The 16879-nt window shown below is 39.4% G+C and overlaps 1 protein-coding gene across 2 annotated transcripts in view; it reads left to right on the top strand.

Moving 5' to 3' along the window:
- lmbr1l (limb development membrane protein 1-like) overlaps window positions 1-16879 on the top strand; it is a 46342-nt gene that overhangs the window by 762 nt on the left and 28701 nt on the right. For both annotated transcript variants that reach the window (XM_048619012.1, XM_048619013.1), the window contains exons 2-8: window positions 5451-5535; window positions 9544-9577; window positions 11684-11823; window positions 12946-13049; window positions 15042-15168; window positions 16109-16177; window positions 16760-16824. In XM_048619012.1, coding sequence (XP_048474969.1) covers window positions 5451-5535; window positions 9544-9577; window positions 11684-11823; window positions 12946-13049; window positions 15042-15168; window positions 16109-16177; window positions 16760-16824 — 624 coding nt within the window. The remainder of the gene's footprint in view (window positions 1-5450; window positions 5536-9543; window positions 9578-11683; window positions 11824-12945; window positions 13050-15041; window positions 15169-16108; window positions 16178-16759; window positions 16825-16879) is intronic.

Here is a 16879-nt window from a genome sequence, read left to right as displayed (position 1 = left end):
ATGGGTAGAGAAGGATTTACACTGGCCTTGTAATGTACTCTCAAAACCACAAACCACACTAAAAAAAATTAACGTGGGAGGAGTTAACTGATTTGTGCAATATTGTGACTGTTTAACTCTACATCCTGTTCTACAAATGTATCAGCATTGCAGATTCTTGAGTTGTGAAGAATTCAATGAGATAAGTGTCTCCTGTGGTTCTTGGAATACAATCCATGGTTACGAGATAAGGAATTCAGTGTTAGATTTGTTATTTGCAGCAGTGACTTTCTGTGTACGCGTCTGATCCTGCACAATTCCATTCAGTGATTAGGAAATTAACAAGGTTAAATTTTTGGCTTTGGTAGTGATGTCAGTGTTGAACGTGTTCTCCCTTTCTAATGAGTCATGTAATCACATCAATTAGATACTTTTTGTGTAATGTCATTTGCAGTTTTCAAATGGACTGTTCTCCTCTAATAAAAATCTATTAAGATGCTTTTGACAATGAACTCAGGAATTTCATGTATGTTTTCAAATTTGTTTAGGATCCCTGGTAGACCAGTGAATTTTGACATGCTCAATTATTTCAAGAATCCCTCTGATTCAACAGAATTATTCAATATTTCTGTGAACTATTTGACTGACCATTAAACATTCAGTACATAAACTATACTGAAGTGCTTCAGCCATCTCGTGTGTTCTTCTAGGGCAGGTCTGAAACTAACTATCAGATAGGAGGTTCTTGAGTCACTTTATTCTCAAAGAATAGCTGAGGTGGTTTCCCACTGCCTCCCTCATTGTTTTTGTCTTGGTAGAGTACCTTCTCCTATGTGGACTGAAAACAAGACTTTTAAAAACCTATCTACCCCATTACAATTGGGGTGGCATTTGCTCCCATTGAAAGCATGTATCTACTTGCTGATGTCAACCTGATCTCCATTTACCAGTGTCCAGAGTTGTCTGAATTTGCATTCTGATACAATTTTCTTTCTTCTGGACGAAGAAGAAAATTGGCCAAGGCTGTTGCCCTTGGTTGCTGTACATTTGAACTGTCAATGCAGGTGTTTACTCAGGACAGGGTTGGGTTTGGCTATGAAGCTCTCTCTCTCCATATTGAAAATTGAAATTATCTGATGTTATGGGGTGCAATGTTTAAAACCTTTTCACTTTCTGAATGCTGGTGGCAACTTTAAGAGGAAATACAAAAGGTCACAGGCCTTCAGTGTTCTCAACACTGATTTTAACAATACAGTTGGAGAAATTGTGTGCCAAGTCAACAGTTTATACAGCCTGTGTTCTCAGCACCTTGTATGTCTGTGAAACTTAGAAGATGTACAAGTCTCAGGGGAAAAAAAAGCTCAATAATTGTCTGCTGCACATTAAGGGGATATCTTGGCAGGACAAAATCACAAATGTGACAGTCCTAACAGCTGCTCGTCAGATAGATGTAGTTTTGGCTCAGGCTTGTCCATCTTCACAGGATGGAAGATGCTTGTATAACCAATGACTTTCTATATGATGACACAACTGGAACCTGATGACCAGTAAGATCCCCAAGTGTGCTTAAAATTGTGACGTGAAGACTCTAAACAACAATTATCACATGGTTGCTAGTTTACGACAAAAAGAATGGTGACACCTTTGGGCTGACATGTATCAGTGGCTACAGCTGCTTGGCAACAGATGCCAACAGTGAAAACAACCCACGACACTTGTGGCAGGTTCTGCCACTTGGGTTAGTTTCTGTCAGCAAAGGTGTACTAAATGAAAACACCATCCAAAATGGTTTTATTTACTCTGCTTCTGTCATCTTTTGTAGTTGGATGGATGCCAGACAAATGGAATGCATGTGTAAAATAAAATCAACAATGACTTTGGCATCAAAGTCATGCTACAAAGCCATTGTTTTCTTTCCTCTTCCAGCACCAAGTAAATTTTCTGCTGGAATTGTGCACAACTGAAAAAGAAACTAATGGAGAACAATTGGAGTTAATGTTTAAAATAAAATCCACCAAATGTGATTTAATTTTTAGTTGTTTTGTGTATACTATTTACAAGAATTTCATAGTGATGTGTTTTGTTTTGGTTTTTGGCTAAGCATTTACTGATTTGCTTTTTAGATTTATTGCAATGTGTCTGATAGAAAATCTTCGTGTCATGTGTGGATGCCTGGAATGTAGGTTATATGTGCACCAGTCATCTATTGACACAAAAATACATTTGTGGCTTTTAGCGGTCACTTGAGACCTGTGCATACTTGTGTCTATTCTTGGATCTTGCATCAAACTAATGCAGCGTGTCTTTTTTGTTTGTATCTTTGCCCAAACTAAGGAACTGCTCATTTAATCTGTATACACGATGCAAGGATATGCTTGTTATTGAAGTATGGTTTAGGATTGGGTTCCACACATTTGGCAGTGCAGATGTCCCTGCCATGTTCGAAATGGCTAGGCTTTCTAGTTTACTATAGTAACAGCAGGCTTGGAGAAACTCAACAGGTGTGGAGAGAGAAACAAAGTTAATGTTTCCAATCTGGTATGACCTCTTCAGAAGCGGAGTCATGGGACTCGAAACATTAATTCTGTTTTCTGTCCATGTAATGCTAGATTTGCTGAGTTTCTCTGCCATTTTGTTTTTTTTTGTTTGCTTCAGCTCTCCAGCCACTGCAATATTTTGCTTTTATGTTCTATTTTACTCTTTCGTCTTGCTGTTCCCTCACTTACTCTGTCCCCTCCCCAATGTAAAGTTGGCATAATGAGTTGAACCATTTATTTCCACATCTGCAAACACTAAAGTCTGGGCTGCTTGTAAGCCTTTAGGGTCACTGTTTAATTCAGACTAACGTAAGAATTTTATGTGGATCTTTGACAGTATTTTACAAAAATAACTCAAAATTTTTGTGTTTGTTGTTTGGCTGTGTGTTTTTAAACTCCAGCAGGAATATTTCTGGGTAAAAGACCATCTGGGATCTGCAGCCCCTAAAATGATCTGACCCTTTTTTGAGTTGAAAAGAGAAAAATTATTCTTCACCTCCCTTGAAGGTGTTGATTTTTGCATAAGGGTACTGCTTCACAGCAGTATAACTTAAAGCTGCAGACGTGATCATTCTGCCCTTTTGGTAATTTGTGCCAGACCCAAGTAATGCTCATGTTCAATATTGCGAGCCATGTCTAACAGTTGGACTAATGAATCTTAAGCTATTGAATAGTCGAGTCGGCTTGACAGGCCACGTGGCATACTCATCCTATGGCTCAGTGGTTAGCACTGCTGCCTCACAGCACCAGGAACCTGGGTTCGATTCCACCCTTGGGCGACTGTGTGGAGTTTGCACATTCTTCCTGTGTCTGCGTGGGTTTCTTCCGGGTGCTCCGGTTTCCTCCGACAGTCCAAAGATGTGCAGGCGAGGTGGATTGGCCAGGCTAAATTGCCCATAGTGTTCAGGGATGTATAGATCAGATTAGGTGGGTTATCTCATCTCATAGAATCTCATAGAATCCCTACAGTGTGGAAACAGGCCTTTCGGCCCAACAAGTCCACACCGACACTTGGAGCATCCCACCCAGACCCATCCCCCTATAACCCACCTAATCTACACATCTCTGAACACTACGGGCAATTTAACATGGCCGATCCACCTAACCTGCACATCTTTGGACTGTGCGAGGAAGCCCACGCAGACACGGAGAATGTGCAAACTCCACACAGACAGTCGCCCAAGGGTGGAATCGAACCCGGGTCCTGGCACTGAGGCAGCAGTGCTAAACACTGAGCCACCATGCCGCCCCACCAGGGTTATAGGGGGATGGGTCTGGGTGGGATGCTCCGAGGGTTGGTGTGGACTTGTTGGGCTGAAGGGCCTGTTTCCACACTGTAGCGATTCAGTGAGATTTTATTTCTTTTATTTGTTATCCCCCTTTTTTTTTGTTCACCTTTTAGTGTGTTGTATTACTCACATTACTCTGATGGCAGTTGACTCCTTTTTTTTGAGGGTCAGAAGTCACACAACACCAGGTTATAGTCCAACAGGTTTATTTGAAGCTTCTTTCCTCCTTCAGTTGTTAGTCTGCCTTGATTTCTGACTTTGTCCACCCCAGTCCAATACCGGCACCTCCACATCATGACTCCTTTTGAGGGGGATGTGATTTCCCAGGTGTGACCTTTCTTCCTGATTTCCTAGGTGCCCCCCACCCCACCAGGAGTATGTGATTGACTCTTATCCGGAACAGTAGAGCAGACTCAGACCTGCCTCTACCACTGCACTGTCACTGCTGAGCAGACATATTGTTTATGAATGGTCATGTTCTGTGCAGCTTTAATAGAATGGAACCAGTTTGTCTGCAGGAATGAGCTGTTTTTCTCCAAATTATTGTTTGTATCGTCTTTGGGTCTGGACCAGTTTAAATAATTGTCATATTATTAACAATTTTTTTTAGGCAGACCAATTTACACTTGCCTCAGTATTATAGTTCATTGTTTGGAAACCTGGGGCTTTCAAGAAAGAGATTGCACGCAATTAAAGAAATGACCTCTTCTTGTATGATATTAGGAACAGGAATAGGCCGTTCTGACCTCTTGAGCCTCTCCTGCCATTTCAATCAGATCATGGTTGATCTACCATTGTTCCATATCCCTTTAATATACCAACAAAAATCTCTCTGATTTAATAGATCTAATACCTAATATATTTAATTGGGAATGGGTGGGGGAGAGAGGGGAAACACCAGAACTCAGAGACTTTAAAATGCAGTTGTGGTCTGGGATCAGTTGTCTCCAGTTGTAGAATTTCATAGAGCATGATTCTGTGGAACAGTGCAAGAGAAGGCACGCAGCTCTGTGTTCTTCAAATGTACTTGCATGTTGGGGTGTCTTGTGCAGTTTTTTTGAAAAATTCCTTCTGTTAGTAATTTTAAAATCACTGGTCTGAATGCAAAACATTTTGAGTTTTAGTCCTGTTACAACTATTACGTTGAGCAATTCCTCCAAATTGAATTTAAGACCAGATCTATTTAGTAAATGGATACATGAAAGAGAGGTGCTGTTTTCAGAGTTTTTGTTGAAGTGTTTTTTTTGGTTGTTTTCCTGATCTTGTTTCTCCACTTCTTCCTGATGGCAGGTGTGCCAGCCTCTGGTACTTCATCCAAATGTTAGTCCAGCAGTGAATGCTGCCAAGCAGCTCTGTAATGGAGGGAGGTGCTGCAGCTGATTGTTCATACTCCACCAACAGGCAATAGGGTAATCGTTTTGAGAGTGAGAACTCTGGTGTTGCTCAGCTGACTGCTGTCCAAGGAACCAACCATAGACTTTCTCAATTCTGCTTTCCAAATGAGAGTTAGATTTCACTTTTTGTGCCTAAATTTCAGCAAGTGATGATTGGAGAAGGTGAATTTGAACATTTTGAGTGGCATTTCTATTGTCTGATCTAATTGTTTCAGTTCTTAAATTTTTTTTCTCATGTTCTTTCTCCACAGATCTGTGCACTACTGTTCACTGCTTTGTATATTCTCTCCTATCTGGTTATCACTCGATTTAAGAAGAATGCAGACTTTGCAGCAGGTGACTTTTTTTACAAGAATCTTTTTTCTTACAAGTTCTGAAATAATTTTATTCTGACTTTGTCTCAGGTGATTACCACCCAAAGGCTTGGGTTTAAAACATGAATGATTGATTCTAATGTAAGACAATGGATACTTTGAGTGCTGGTACCACCAGTGGGTCATTGATACTATTTATGTAATGTGCTGATGTAGATAAATACAACTTGGGTCCATTGTATCTTGTCATTTGCAATGTGTACTGTAACTCTTGCCAAAGCCTAGTGGAAGGTTTAATGTGATACTTACTTTCAGATGGGAGCATCCTGATCTTGGAGGGTGTTAACCAAGGGTATCCTAAGCTAATAATTCTCTTTCCTCCCACCCACACGGGAACAGATTACATTGTTACTGTGACAGAGGTGTGATACAAATGCAAGTTGTTGTGTAATGTATGTCTGAAAGGGTGGTGGCTGACAGCCTGAAAGTCCTGATGAGTGATGGTTTGTTTATGTATGCAGGTTCCATCTACGGTTTCAAAGTGAGTATTCTGTTCCAAGTGCACTGAGTGGCGAAATGAAAGGTGACCCTTTGTAAACCAAGTTGATTGGACTGCTGAGATGTTGAAGAATTGCATATGTTTAAATTGCAGATACTGCATTTTATTGTTTCAATGTAGGAGAGATTCAAAACACCTTATGGCATGATAATCGAAATGCAACTAAACCTGATTTTTTTTAAAATTAAAAAACCAAAGCATTTTACAATTAATGTGGATGCTGGAAATCTAAAACAAAGTGCTGATGAGACACCGTAGGTCTGGCAGCATCTGTGAAGAGAAAAACAGAGTTAATATTTCAAGTCCAGTGACCCTTTGTCTAATCCGAGACATTAACTCTGTTTCTGTCTCCACAGATGCTGCCAGACCTGCTGAGTTTTTCCATCACCTTTTTTTTAATTTTAGTGTTTTAATGATCTTCAGAAAAGATGAGTCCTAGCTGAATTACATGAGCTTGAACTATCCCATATTTTTATAACATTTGATAAATAACAGCTTGGCTGTCATTTATTGGGATTTCTGCAGGCTGTTGATAAAGTGGACTGCAATAAAGAATTTGTCAAAACTTGATAGTAATACAATTTTAGAAAAAAAATCAAAATTTTCACTTTGATATGCTCCTGAGCAATGACTAACCCATTTAAAATATATATACAAAAGGCTTTGCTACTCTGTCTGCACCCTCTAAAACCTCACCTTCACCCAGCTTAAGCTTGACCTTTACATTTTAAAAATTCAAACTATTTACCTGGTGCAGCTCTGAATTATAAGATTCAAGGGCTTCCTTGCATCAAGAAAGCTGAGTGACGTAGACTTTCTTGCCAGCAGCATAGTGACTTTTGCAAAATGTCTTGCCATCAGTTAATGTGCAATTGCCTTTGTCACTCTTGTCAATGCTGTTATCATTTTTAAAAGTCAGGACAGCTCTCCCAATGCAGAACCTTGCCCTCAGGAGAAGTGGTTGGGAGGGAGAGGAGGATTTGTTCCATCAGATTCATATTAAATGTTGAGACTTGTTGAGACTTGTTTTCACTCACAGGGCATGATTCCATTGTTGGGTTTGTTTCGAAGGCTGTTTAATTAATTTACTGTAAGGTTATTATCGTTTAGCCTGTCAGCTGAGCTAGGGTTTGTGTGGAAAAACTGAAAGACAAGGGTTATTTTTAGCATAGATTGGGAATTAAACACAACATCTTGTTGATCATCTTGTATATCTTTATAACCACACTCAGCTGCTTCATTTGTTCAGTTGTTGACAGAATCATGCAGTGCTGATCATTTTAATTAAACTGTTTATTTTTCATAGAATTATGTTTTCAATGCCTGCTGCTGTTGAAATCGGAGTTGTCCTTCACAGATGATTATTTAACCCCAGGGGCACCAATGTTGGTTATAGAGGTCCTACTTCCTCCCTTGTTGAGGTCAGCTCATTCCTTGCAGGCAAGGGTTTGGCTAGTTTGTGATTCACCTGCATACTTCTCAAGCTTTTGCTGCTGTTTGAGGTTAGGCAGAGTAGTATCCTCCAAATTCTGATGACTTTATATTTCAGGACATAGAGAGAATGCAGGCAATTCATCGTTGCACAGACAATACAACCAACAGCTGCAGGGACTATTTTTATTCACTTTTTCATGTTGTTTCAGTTATTCATATGGTACCTAGTGGTGCCAAGACTGCATATTATTTGATAGGGTCATGTACCGTTGGACAGGCAGTGACGTCTGAGTGTCACTTAAACCTCCTTAGCATCTTGTCAATGTTCTGGACATGTTCCTCTCTTAATGAAGAGTGTATATTGGCATATTTCTGTAGCCACAAATATCACAGAGCCATTGCTGAAATGCTGCTCAGTTGAGTTTTGGGTGAAAACAAATTATCCTGTAGATTTTGATTTTGATTGATTTTTGGGCCACAGTAGTCTTGGGAGACATGAAAAATACATGTTGATGTTGATGTAATCTGATAAAATGATGTCAAGCTGAAGAAGGAGATCAGAAATTGGTTACCTAAAAACTTGCCAAAGAAATTTGAAAGAGGGGAAACAGAGGTTGTTCATGTGAGATTCCAGAGTTTGGGGTATAGACCTCTGAAGGCATGGCTATTAATGGTGGGTGAAGTGAAGTCAGACATACAGCTGGTGAGAACTGGCCCTGCTGTAAGAAGACCAGGAAAATAAAATACTGCCCAAAATTAGCCTTTTATTTTCAGATCTGACCTTAAAGATGTTTTTTGCTCATGTTTTTTTTTGAGATGTGGTGTGGTTGAGGCAGATCAGAAACATTAACAAAAAAGGTGGCAAAGTGAAGCAGAATCTAGCTTTATTGACCAAAGAAAAATGCCAATCCCAACTGCCACCCTAGTGCAAGGCTTCAATGGAGGATCCCTATTTGAGAGTCACCCTCCAAATAATGCATGTTTCTCCTGCATTGGGACTATTTCCAAATGTAGAGAAAAAGGATCTGTCATTTTAAAAAAAAAAAAAAAAAAAAACCTTTTCTCAAAAAAACATTGTTTATGGGATTTGAGTGTTGCTGGCTGGGCCAGCTTTTTTTGCCCATCCTTAAATGCCCTGGAGAAAGTGGTGTGAACTGCTGCAGTCTTTTGGGTGTGGGGACACTGATCATGCTAACAAGCTTTTTTTGGTCTGTTGAAGTCATTATTAAGACCAGAGAGCTATAAAGTACCTTCTAGAAAAGTGAAGTGCTTGAACTAGGTTGATTACAGTGCACAAGTATAAATCTGGAGAGCTCCAAGAGGGATGGAGAATTAAACTGGTGAGTTAGAGTGAAGCTAAATTAGTGGGGATGCGGCTGGGATTGGAGGGCAGGGGGAAGATCTCTCTTTTCACAAGATAGTGGATATGTGGAAAGAACTCTAGGTTGGTTTGAGATCAAATAAAACTTCCAAATAGAACTGAATTGCTGTCTGTTGAGAATGAAGATTGAAGGTGATAGAGACAGAAATGCTTGTTTTATTTCCGGGAAGGGACTTCGTTGCTCTCATGAGAAGAGGAAGCTATGATGGAATAATCATGCATAGTCTCTGGGTGATGTGACCTTGACGTCAGATGGCTTTTTCTTGATTCATTCTTTGTGTTCTTAAGACTGTGGAAGTTAAATCAAAATGATACTTCCAAGAATGAAAATCTGGAATATGTTAAATGTTTTCTATCCTTTATAGTCCTTAATTTAAGACTTGAACCAAGATGTGTTTCTCTGACTAACAGCTGAAATTTGGAAGTGAAGCTTATGATATCAGAGTACTGTTGGGACTCTGACAACTTGATTAGCCTGAAAGGTGTTACAGAGCATCTTCCTAGTTTAATCCTAAAAATCTATTGTTGTATATATTTTTCCACCACCAGGAAAATAGCCATGTGGCCAATTGTACATTAACCAGCAAAGAAATCCATTGTTGTAAGAATAAAGCAGTAATTCTAACATGTAATATGAAATTATCTATCTTCTCTAGACAATAATGAAGATGCAACAGTAAATCGAATCACGTAAGTGTGATTTTTTTTTTGATTATATTAAACTCAATCTTCTACTTTAATCTTCTTTCATTAAAACCAGCTATGTTATAATCCTGTTGATCTGGCCTAAAGGAAGATCAATTGGAACTACTTCCTTCAACCACAAATTTATAATAATGACACTGTATTGTACTTTAGTCCCAGTCAAACTGATGTCTCAAAGGCACTAGTCATTTGGACTTTGTATCTGATGGTAAAATTGGAAGATTAATGCCAGCTCAGTCCTGCTCTTTGGACAGCCACGTGTGTGTGAATTCAGACAGCCATCCAGCTATTTAGCCACCTTTTCTTTTGGTCTGAATTATTTTTAAGAGTGCAATAAATATTTATGCCACCCTATTGTAGTATACTGGTTATGCTACTAGTACTGCAGAGGATGAGAGTTCAGATCCCACTATGGCAATTTGAGAATATGAATTCTCTTTTTGGTTTAAAAATCTGGAAATAAAAACATGATATCAGCAAACGTGGCCATGAAGCTGTTCGATTTATATTTTGGGGGGAAAAAATTTGGATTGTAAGTGTTCATTTCAGTTGGAAACCAGTCTTTGCTTGGATAAAAACAAAGAACTGTGGATGTTGGAAATCTGAAACAAAAACAAAGTGCTGGAGAAACTCAGCAGGTCTGGCAGGATCTGTAGAGAGAGAAACACAGCTAATGTTTCAAATCAACTGACTCTTGGTCAGAATCCTGAGTTTCTGCAGCACTTTGTTTCTATCCTTGTTTGGTCTGGGCCTATGGATAATTCCAGACCCCATCAACATGCAGACTTGCTGGGCCAAATGGCCTGTTTCTGTACTGTGCTATTCTCTGATGCCTGACTGACCTCTAAAGTGACCTAACAAGCCACTGCATTGTATCAAACAGCTGCAGCAGTTCAAGAAAGTCCATCACTTCCTTCTCAGGATAATAAAAAAGCAGACATTAAGTGTCTGCCTTGTCAAAGATGTCCACACCCAAAGAATGAATCAAAATTGGCTAAAGCCCTGGAGATGATATTTTGGAATGTTGTTGATGAAGGAGTCTTGCCTTTTCCCTACTTGTGCCTTATTTGATATAGCTGACATTACAGCCTTTGTTATAAGCTAATTATCTTGGTTTCACAATTTCCCTATTTGAGATGCAGTAAATGATGAAAGTCTTTTAGTTTATTGAATATAAGATAACTACTGTCAACTACCTAGAAGTGTAACCAGTTTTTCTTTTACTGAACAGCAGGGAATGTTTGACTTCACATACAAATAGTTATCAAGTATTTTGAGTAAGGGGATGGAGGAGAGATAAAAAAACTTACATTAATAAAGCATCTTTCACATCCATTGGCTATTAAACAGTTTGAAATTTTCAGTTCTGAGGAAGGGTCACTGGACCTGAAATGTTAACTCTGTTTTTTCCTTCACAGATGCTACCAGACCTGCTGAGCTTTTCTAGCAACTGTTTTTGTTCTTGAAATTTTCAATGTTTGCAGTGTAGTCACTTGTTTTAGTACATGTGACAAGTAAATAAATCTAAATCTTTTGTAAGTATTTCTGTGTGAATGTCATAGAGTTTGTGTACCTTGAACTGGATAATGGGTTATGTCATTGTCTCTGTCTGCTACCATGGTGTTCAGAGGATTATCTACATTGTTTGAAATATTGAGGAAGCTTTTTTTTAAATCTAGTCAGTAGGGATTATTTACTGAAATATTAAACTATTCTCTCTCTCTCACTTTCTGTTTATGGAAAGATGCTGCTTTAAATGCACACAGCCACCTCCCACCATCTGTTCTCCCAATGCATGTGTGCTTAACCTGTTGGTAGATTCAGAACACGGGGATTTTTGTAGCTCCTTTCTGCAGTCAGCTCTCTGTGCAGTACTATTCATATAGATAGAAGTGCAGCTGAAGGCAAGAGAATGGAGGTGCTATTGTCAGCTGCTTTAGCAATAAAGGACCTAGTTCTCCCTCCTGCCTGTGTGCCACATGTGAACAATGTGCTCTTTGGAAGGTGTTGATATGTTGTGATGACATAAATGGGACAATTTCTTTAAGACAACAGGACACTCGTGACTAATTTTAATCTTTTTGTAAATAGGTTATGGATGTGCACATTCACCCTCGCAGTATCTGCTGGGGCGGTCTTCCTTCTTCCATTTTCAATTATTAGCAATGAGGTCCTGCTTTCATTGCCAGAAAACTATTACATGCAGTGGTTGAATGGTTCACTAATTCATGGTGAGTAAATGGGAGCTTAATAACAATGTTGTCCATTTCCAGGTAAAGAATTGACACATTGCCGAATTTTATGTTAATTATGATAGGCAGCACGTCTAGAAAAGAGCTACATTCTTGTTTGCTGGTATCAGCTTGAACTCCAATTTGAATCACTAATGCAGCTAAAACAATAAACGTGGGTTGTTAGCCTTTTCAAAACTAAAGTACTGATTTTTCTGTGCTTTTTAAGACTGAGTCAAGTCCTGCAAGAGTGAGCTAAAGTTGCCATCTAGTGGTGAAATGGAGTAACCACAAGCAGCCACAGTTTCTAGCTTTTTGAGGAAAAGTGGCCATGTTTTTGCAATGCTTGGCCTGTTCTGAGTCTCAAATCTAGACTCTGACTTTTTATTTCATCCTCCATCACTATTGAACATTTTTTCCTTTTTTATGTTATTCAACAATGAGCATTTTCTCATTCTGTAGTATAGACATCGCTCACATACAGTATCTAAAATGCTGGCTATAATTAGGGGTGTCAAAACCTGCAGTGTTGACTTGGAAGTACCAGGTATCAACAGATTAATTTCCAGGATACTGGTGCAAGCAATCCGGGAGAAAAATCATTGGGGAATTAGGAAAAGTGCTTATTTTGCAGGTTGGGATTTTTGTTTTAGTTATTAAAAACAAATATTTGGAGATCTGTCAGGCGATTGTTTGACTGGTCAAGAATCATCCAGTTAGCTAACTAAGTCTGTTTGTTTTTGATTTGGTTTGGTAAGACACTGTTGGGAGACTGAATGTTTTGGCTGATTATACTGAAATCTCCAGGGATACATTCAACCAGAGCTGGCATTGAATCTTAGATTCAATTCCATTTTAAAAACCTTTCAAAATTTTCATTAGGTTATTCGAAGCCTCCAATTGCACAGGCTGAAAATTATTTCCTTGAAATTGTTTTCTTTTATCTTCCAATAGAGTCAGTGTTCCCAGTTGCAACTCAATGACTGTTCTGATGGAGGTTTTGGATAATTAAACTTTCTTTGATTATCTAGCATCAGCACTAGTTGCAGAACCCAATAATTGCACAGCAGGTGTTAACAGAAATCTCCAGAGAACGTAAGTGTCCTGTGTCTCTCCCTGCAGGCCTATGGAATCTTGTTTTTCTCTTTTCCAACATCTCTCTGGTGTTCCTGATGCCTTTTGCGTACTTCTTCACTGAATCAGAGGGATTTGCTGGCTCAAAAAAGGTGAGAAGGGATATTGTGGTGTTGCAGAAAGACTGAAAGAGCAGTGGTAAGTGGCTAGATCTAATCAGATTTAAAATCATCACTGGAAAATAGGATGAGAAGGGTTGATTGCTGTAGTGCAATAACTGCAAGATTGTTGAATATACCAAATCAGCTGGAAGACTGGCTATGCCTTTCCCTCTAAACCTAACTGAAATGCAGTACTGTTCTCCATGGCAGGACAGAATTTGTACAGGATTTAGGAAGTGCACAAGGTGGGTTGAATGGTTAGGGGGTTGGGGGGAGGTGGTGAATGTATGTTTGTCTGTGTGCTGAGCAGAAGCAGCTGAATGGATACTCTCAATCTTAATGACACATTCATAATTCCTTGTGTTGGAGGTGTGAATGAAGAAGGTCTTAAAGTCTTGGGGATTATCTTTTATCCTGGAAACGTGACGAGTTCTACCTAGGAGAGTAGGATGCTTTGTTCCAGCTTGATCTGACAGTGTGGTTCAACCATCATGTATGGGTGATAGTGTTTTTTTTTGTCAGGCCTTGAATCTGCTGATGGTGAAGATTCAGTAAACCGGTCTCTCTGCATGTAACCTGTTTTTGTTATTTGTTAACATGTATTGAATTAATGAGCTACTTTTGGCAAATTTCAGCAATCAACTAATTCCAGGATTAGCTTATCGATTTGGTGGCAAGTCCTTCAACAAGGGTGATGCTTTGGGTGAAAACAAAAAATGCTGGAGATCACAGCGGGTCAGGCAGCATCCATGGAGAGAGTGCAAGCTAACTTTTTTGAGTCTAAGATGACTTTTTATCAGAGCTGACATGAAGTGGTGAGGGGGCAGCGTTTATGCAAAAGTTGGGGGAGTGATGGAGTGCTAGGGGAGAAACAATGTTGATAGTTCAGATTAATTGAATGTGAGAACGGCAGAACAGTGGTGTAGTTGTAGACCTGCTCGCTGAGCCGGTGGGTTCGGTTGCAAACGTTTTGTCACCCTGCTCGGTAACATCGTCAGTGTGTCTCCAGTGAGGCATTAGTGTTCTGTCCCGCTTGTTATTTATATGCCTCAGTTTGTTGGGGTCTTTGGGAGAACTTCCGGTTCTGTTTCTCAGTGGTTTGTACACAGGGTCTAATTCAATGTGCTTGTTGATGGAGTTCTGGTTAGAATACCAGGCCTCCAGGAATTCCCTGGCATGTCTCTATTTGGCTTGTGCGATTTATGGATGTGTTGTCCCAGTCAAATTCGTGCCCCTCATTGTCTGTGTGTAGTAAGACCAGTGAGAATTGGTCGTGTCTCTTGGTGGCTAGTTGGTGTTTGTGTATCCTTATTGTCAGTTTTCTTCCATTATTTCTTTCATTCCATTCTTTCATTTCATTACATTACATTACATAGACCAAACTGGAAGAAATCTTCTCAAACTTTAGAACAATGTGTGTGTCTAACTTTGCCAGACTGGAAAGAACATACAGCCCTACTGGAGTGGAGGGGAGAGGATAGAGGACATGGTGATAGAGTGTAAAGAGAAAAGCTAAAGGAAAAGGAAGGAATGAGAGTGAGTTCACAGTTTGAAGGTGTTGAACTCAATATTGAGCCCAGAAGATTGTAAAGTGCCTAGTCTGAAGATGAGATGTTGCTCCTCTAGCTTACACTGTGATTCAGTGGAGCATTGCAGCATGCCAAGGACAGATATGTGGGCATGCGAGCAGGATGCTGTGTTAAAATAACTGGCTATGGGAAGTTTTGGGGTCATGCTTGCGTACAGACTGGAGGTGTTCTGCAAAGCAGTCACCCAGTCTGCGTTTGGTTTCTCCCTTTGGGTGATTGGGTCAGTTAAACAACATTCTGCTTTGACTGAACACTGGTAGTACAGGTTGTTGACGTTAAAATTGCTGGGTTTAAAATCTCATTTGTCTGACCTGGATTTTCAGCTCAAACATGTTAACTGTCATTCTTAATATACAGGAACCTAGTCTGAGAGATGGTATTGTCTTTTCCACAGGGAATAATGGCTCGAGTTTATGAAACATTTGTTGTCCTCTTCCTTCTGACCCTTCTGGTTCTGGGGATTGTGTGGGTGGCATCTGCAATTATCAATAATGATGCAGCTAGCAGAGAATCTCTGTATGGTAAGTGTCTAGTAAAAAGCTAAATGAACTACCCTATCTGTTCTGCTTGATGTCTTAAACTTCAATCAATTCACTTAATTACTTTCTACACCCCAAGGAACACAATCCTAGCTTGTTTAATCTCTCCTTGTAACTTTACCCCTCCGAGTCAAGGTGTCATTGTAAATCTAGGCCAGTACAGTACACCTTCAGGTGTGGTGCCTGGAACTATTCAGTTATTCTAGGCTTGGTCTAACAAGAGTATTGTATAACTGAAGGATGAATTCTATTCCCTCATATTTGAATCTCCTAGATGTGAAGGTCTGCATTTCATTACCTTTTTGATTAACTTTCTATACCTGTTCATTTTTAAGGATTACGTATGTGGGCTCCCAAGTCTCTTTGGCCTTCCACTGTTTCTAGCATTTCATTATTTCAAATTTGCTGTGTCTATCCTTTTTGGGTCCAAATTGGGTGACCTCATATTTGCCTACAGTGAAATCCATTTGCTACAGTTTTGCCCATTCACTTAACCTGTCAATATCTTTCTGCAAGCAATGTAGGTAGAAGCATAAGGTTACTATGCTACCTATCTTTGTGCCATCAGCAAATTTGGATTTGTTGTTTTCTATCCTGTCATCTTGCTCCTCCTGGAGGAGGAGTGGCAACAAATATTGCAATTTATGTTTTTTTTTAAAAATTGCTATGGTATTGGCACAGAGTTGTAGAACTTGTTGCAGCCCTATCTCAAAGTTTGGAGGCTCATTGGATGGTCTGAATGGTCTCCTTCTGTGCTGAAATAATTCTGGTATCATTTCTGTGTTCCTGTTATCTTGGGATGGAGCTTTACACATCAGGATGTTGCATTTCAAGAAATTTAAAAATGTAAGAACAGGACCTTTCTCCACCTGTTCATTCTTATTCAGTCTATATTTTAACCCATGTTCTCTTTCACCAACAGATTTGTGGGACTATTACCTTCCATACCTCTACTCCTGTATTTCTCTATTTGGAGTTCTGCTTCTCCTCTGTGAGTAACACTTTTTAGGATAAAATAATGGTCTGTACTGCCTTGGATTGATGCTTCTTTTGCTAACTAGCAGCATTTAAAACCTTTTCATGAAATTAAATGAAGCTTCACACAATCATTTAAAGTTTGCTTAAATAGCCCTGTACCTGAATTCAAATGGCTTATAAACTGTGTTCTTGAGCGAATGTAAATTTTGGGTTGTGTACGTGCATTCTATCGACCAGTGCGAGGACAAAGCCTAGCACAAATAGATTTAGTTTACATGAGAAACAGACAGGGGCAGTTGACTATACAACTAGAACTGGCCAAACTTGTCGTGCTTAACTTCCCCTTTTTAAAATTGAGCATTGGCACAACAAAGGGAAGACTGAAGTTTAATTTGCTTCTTTAAACAGTCAGTTCTTCTCAAGTTGATTATTGTTTACTACAGTTTTTCTAAAATAAGTCATGTTACACAGCATTTCATCACTGTAAAGTCTTCTCTTTTCTTAAAGAGAAAATGTTCAGAATGTTTTATTTTTGCTTCTTTTTATTGGACAGGTCTTTGATTTCCAGAATTAACTTGTCTCCTTCACTTCACAGTGTGCACTCCTTTTGGCTTGTCCCGCATGTTCACTGTCACTGGCCAGCTACTTGTAAAACCCAGGGTAAGGAATCTTATTCCTAACTTCTCACCATCCTAAGGGACTGTTCTATAACTTC

This window comes from Rhincodon typus, chromosome 41 (genome assembly GCF_021869965.1).
Source record: "Rhincodon typus isolate 14 chromosome 41, sRhiTyp1.1, whole genome shotgun sequence".
In the NCBI taxonomy this organism is placed as follows: domain Eukaryota; kingdom Metazoa; phylum Chordata; class Chondrichthyes; order Orectolobiformes; family Rhincodontidae; genus Rhincodon; species Rhincodon typus.
This window is presented reverse-complemented; position numbering and strand designations above follow the sequence as displayed.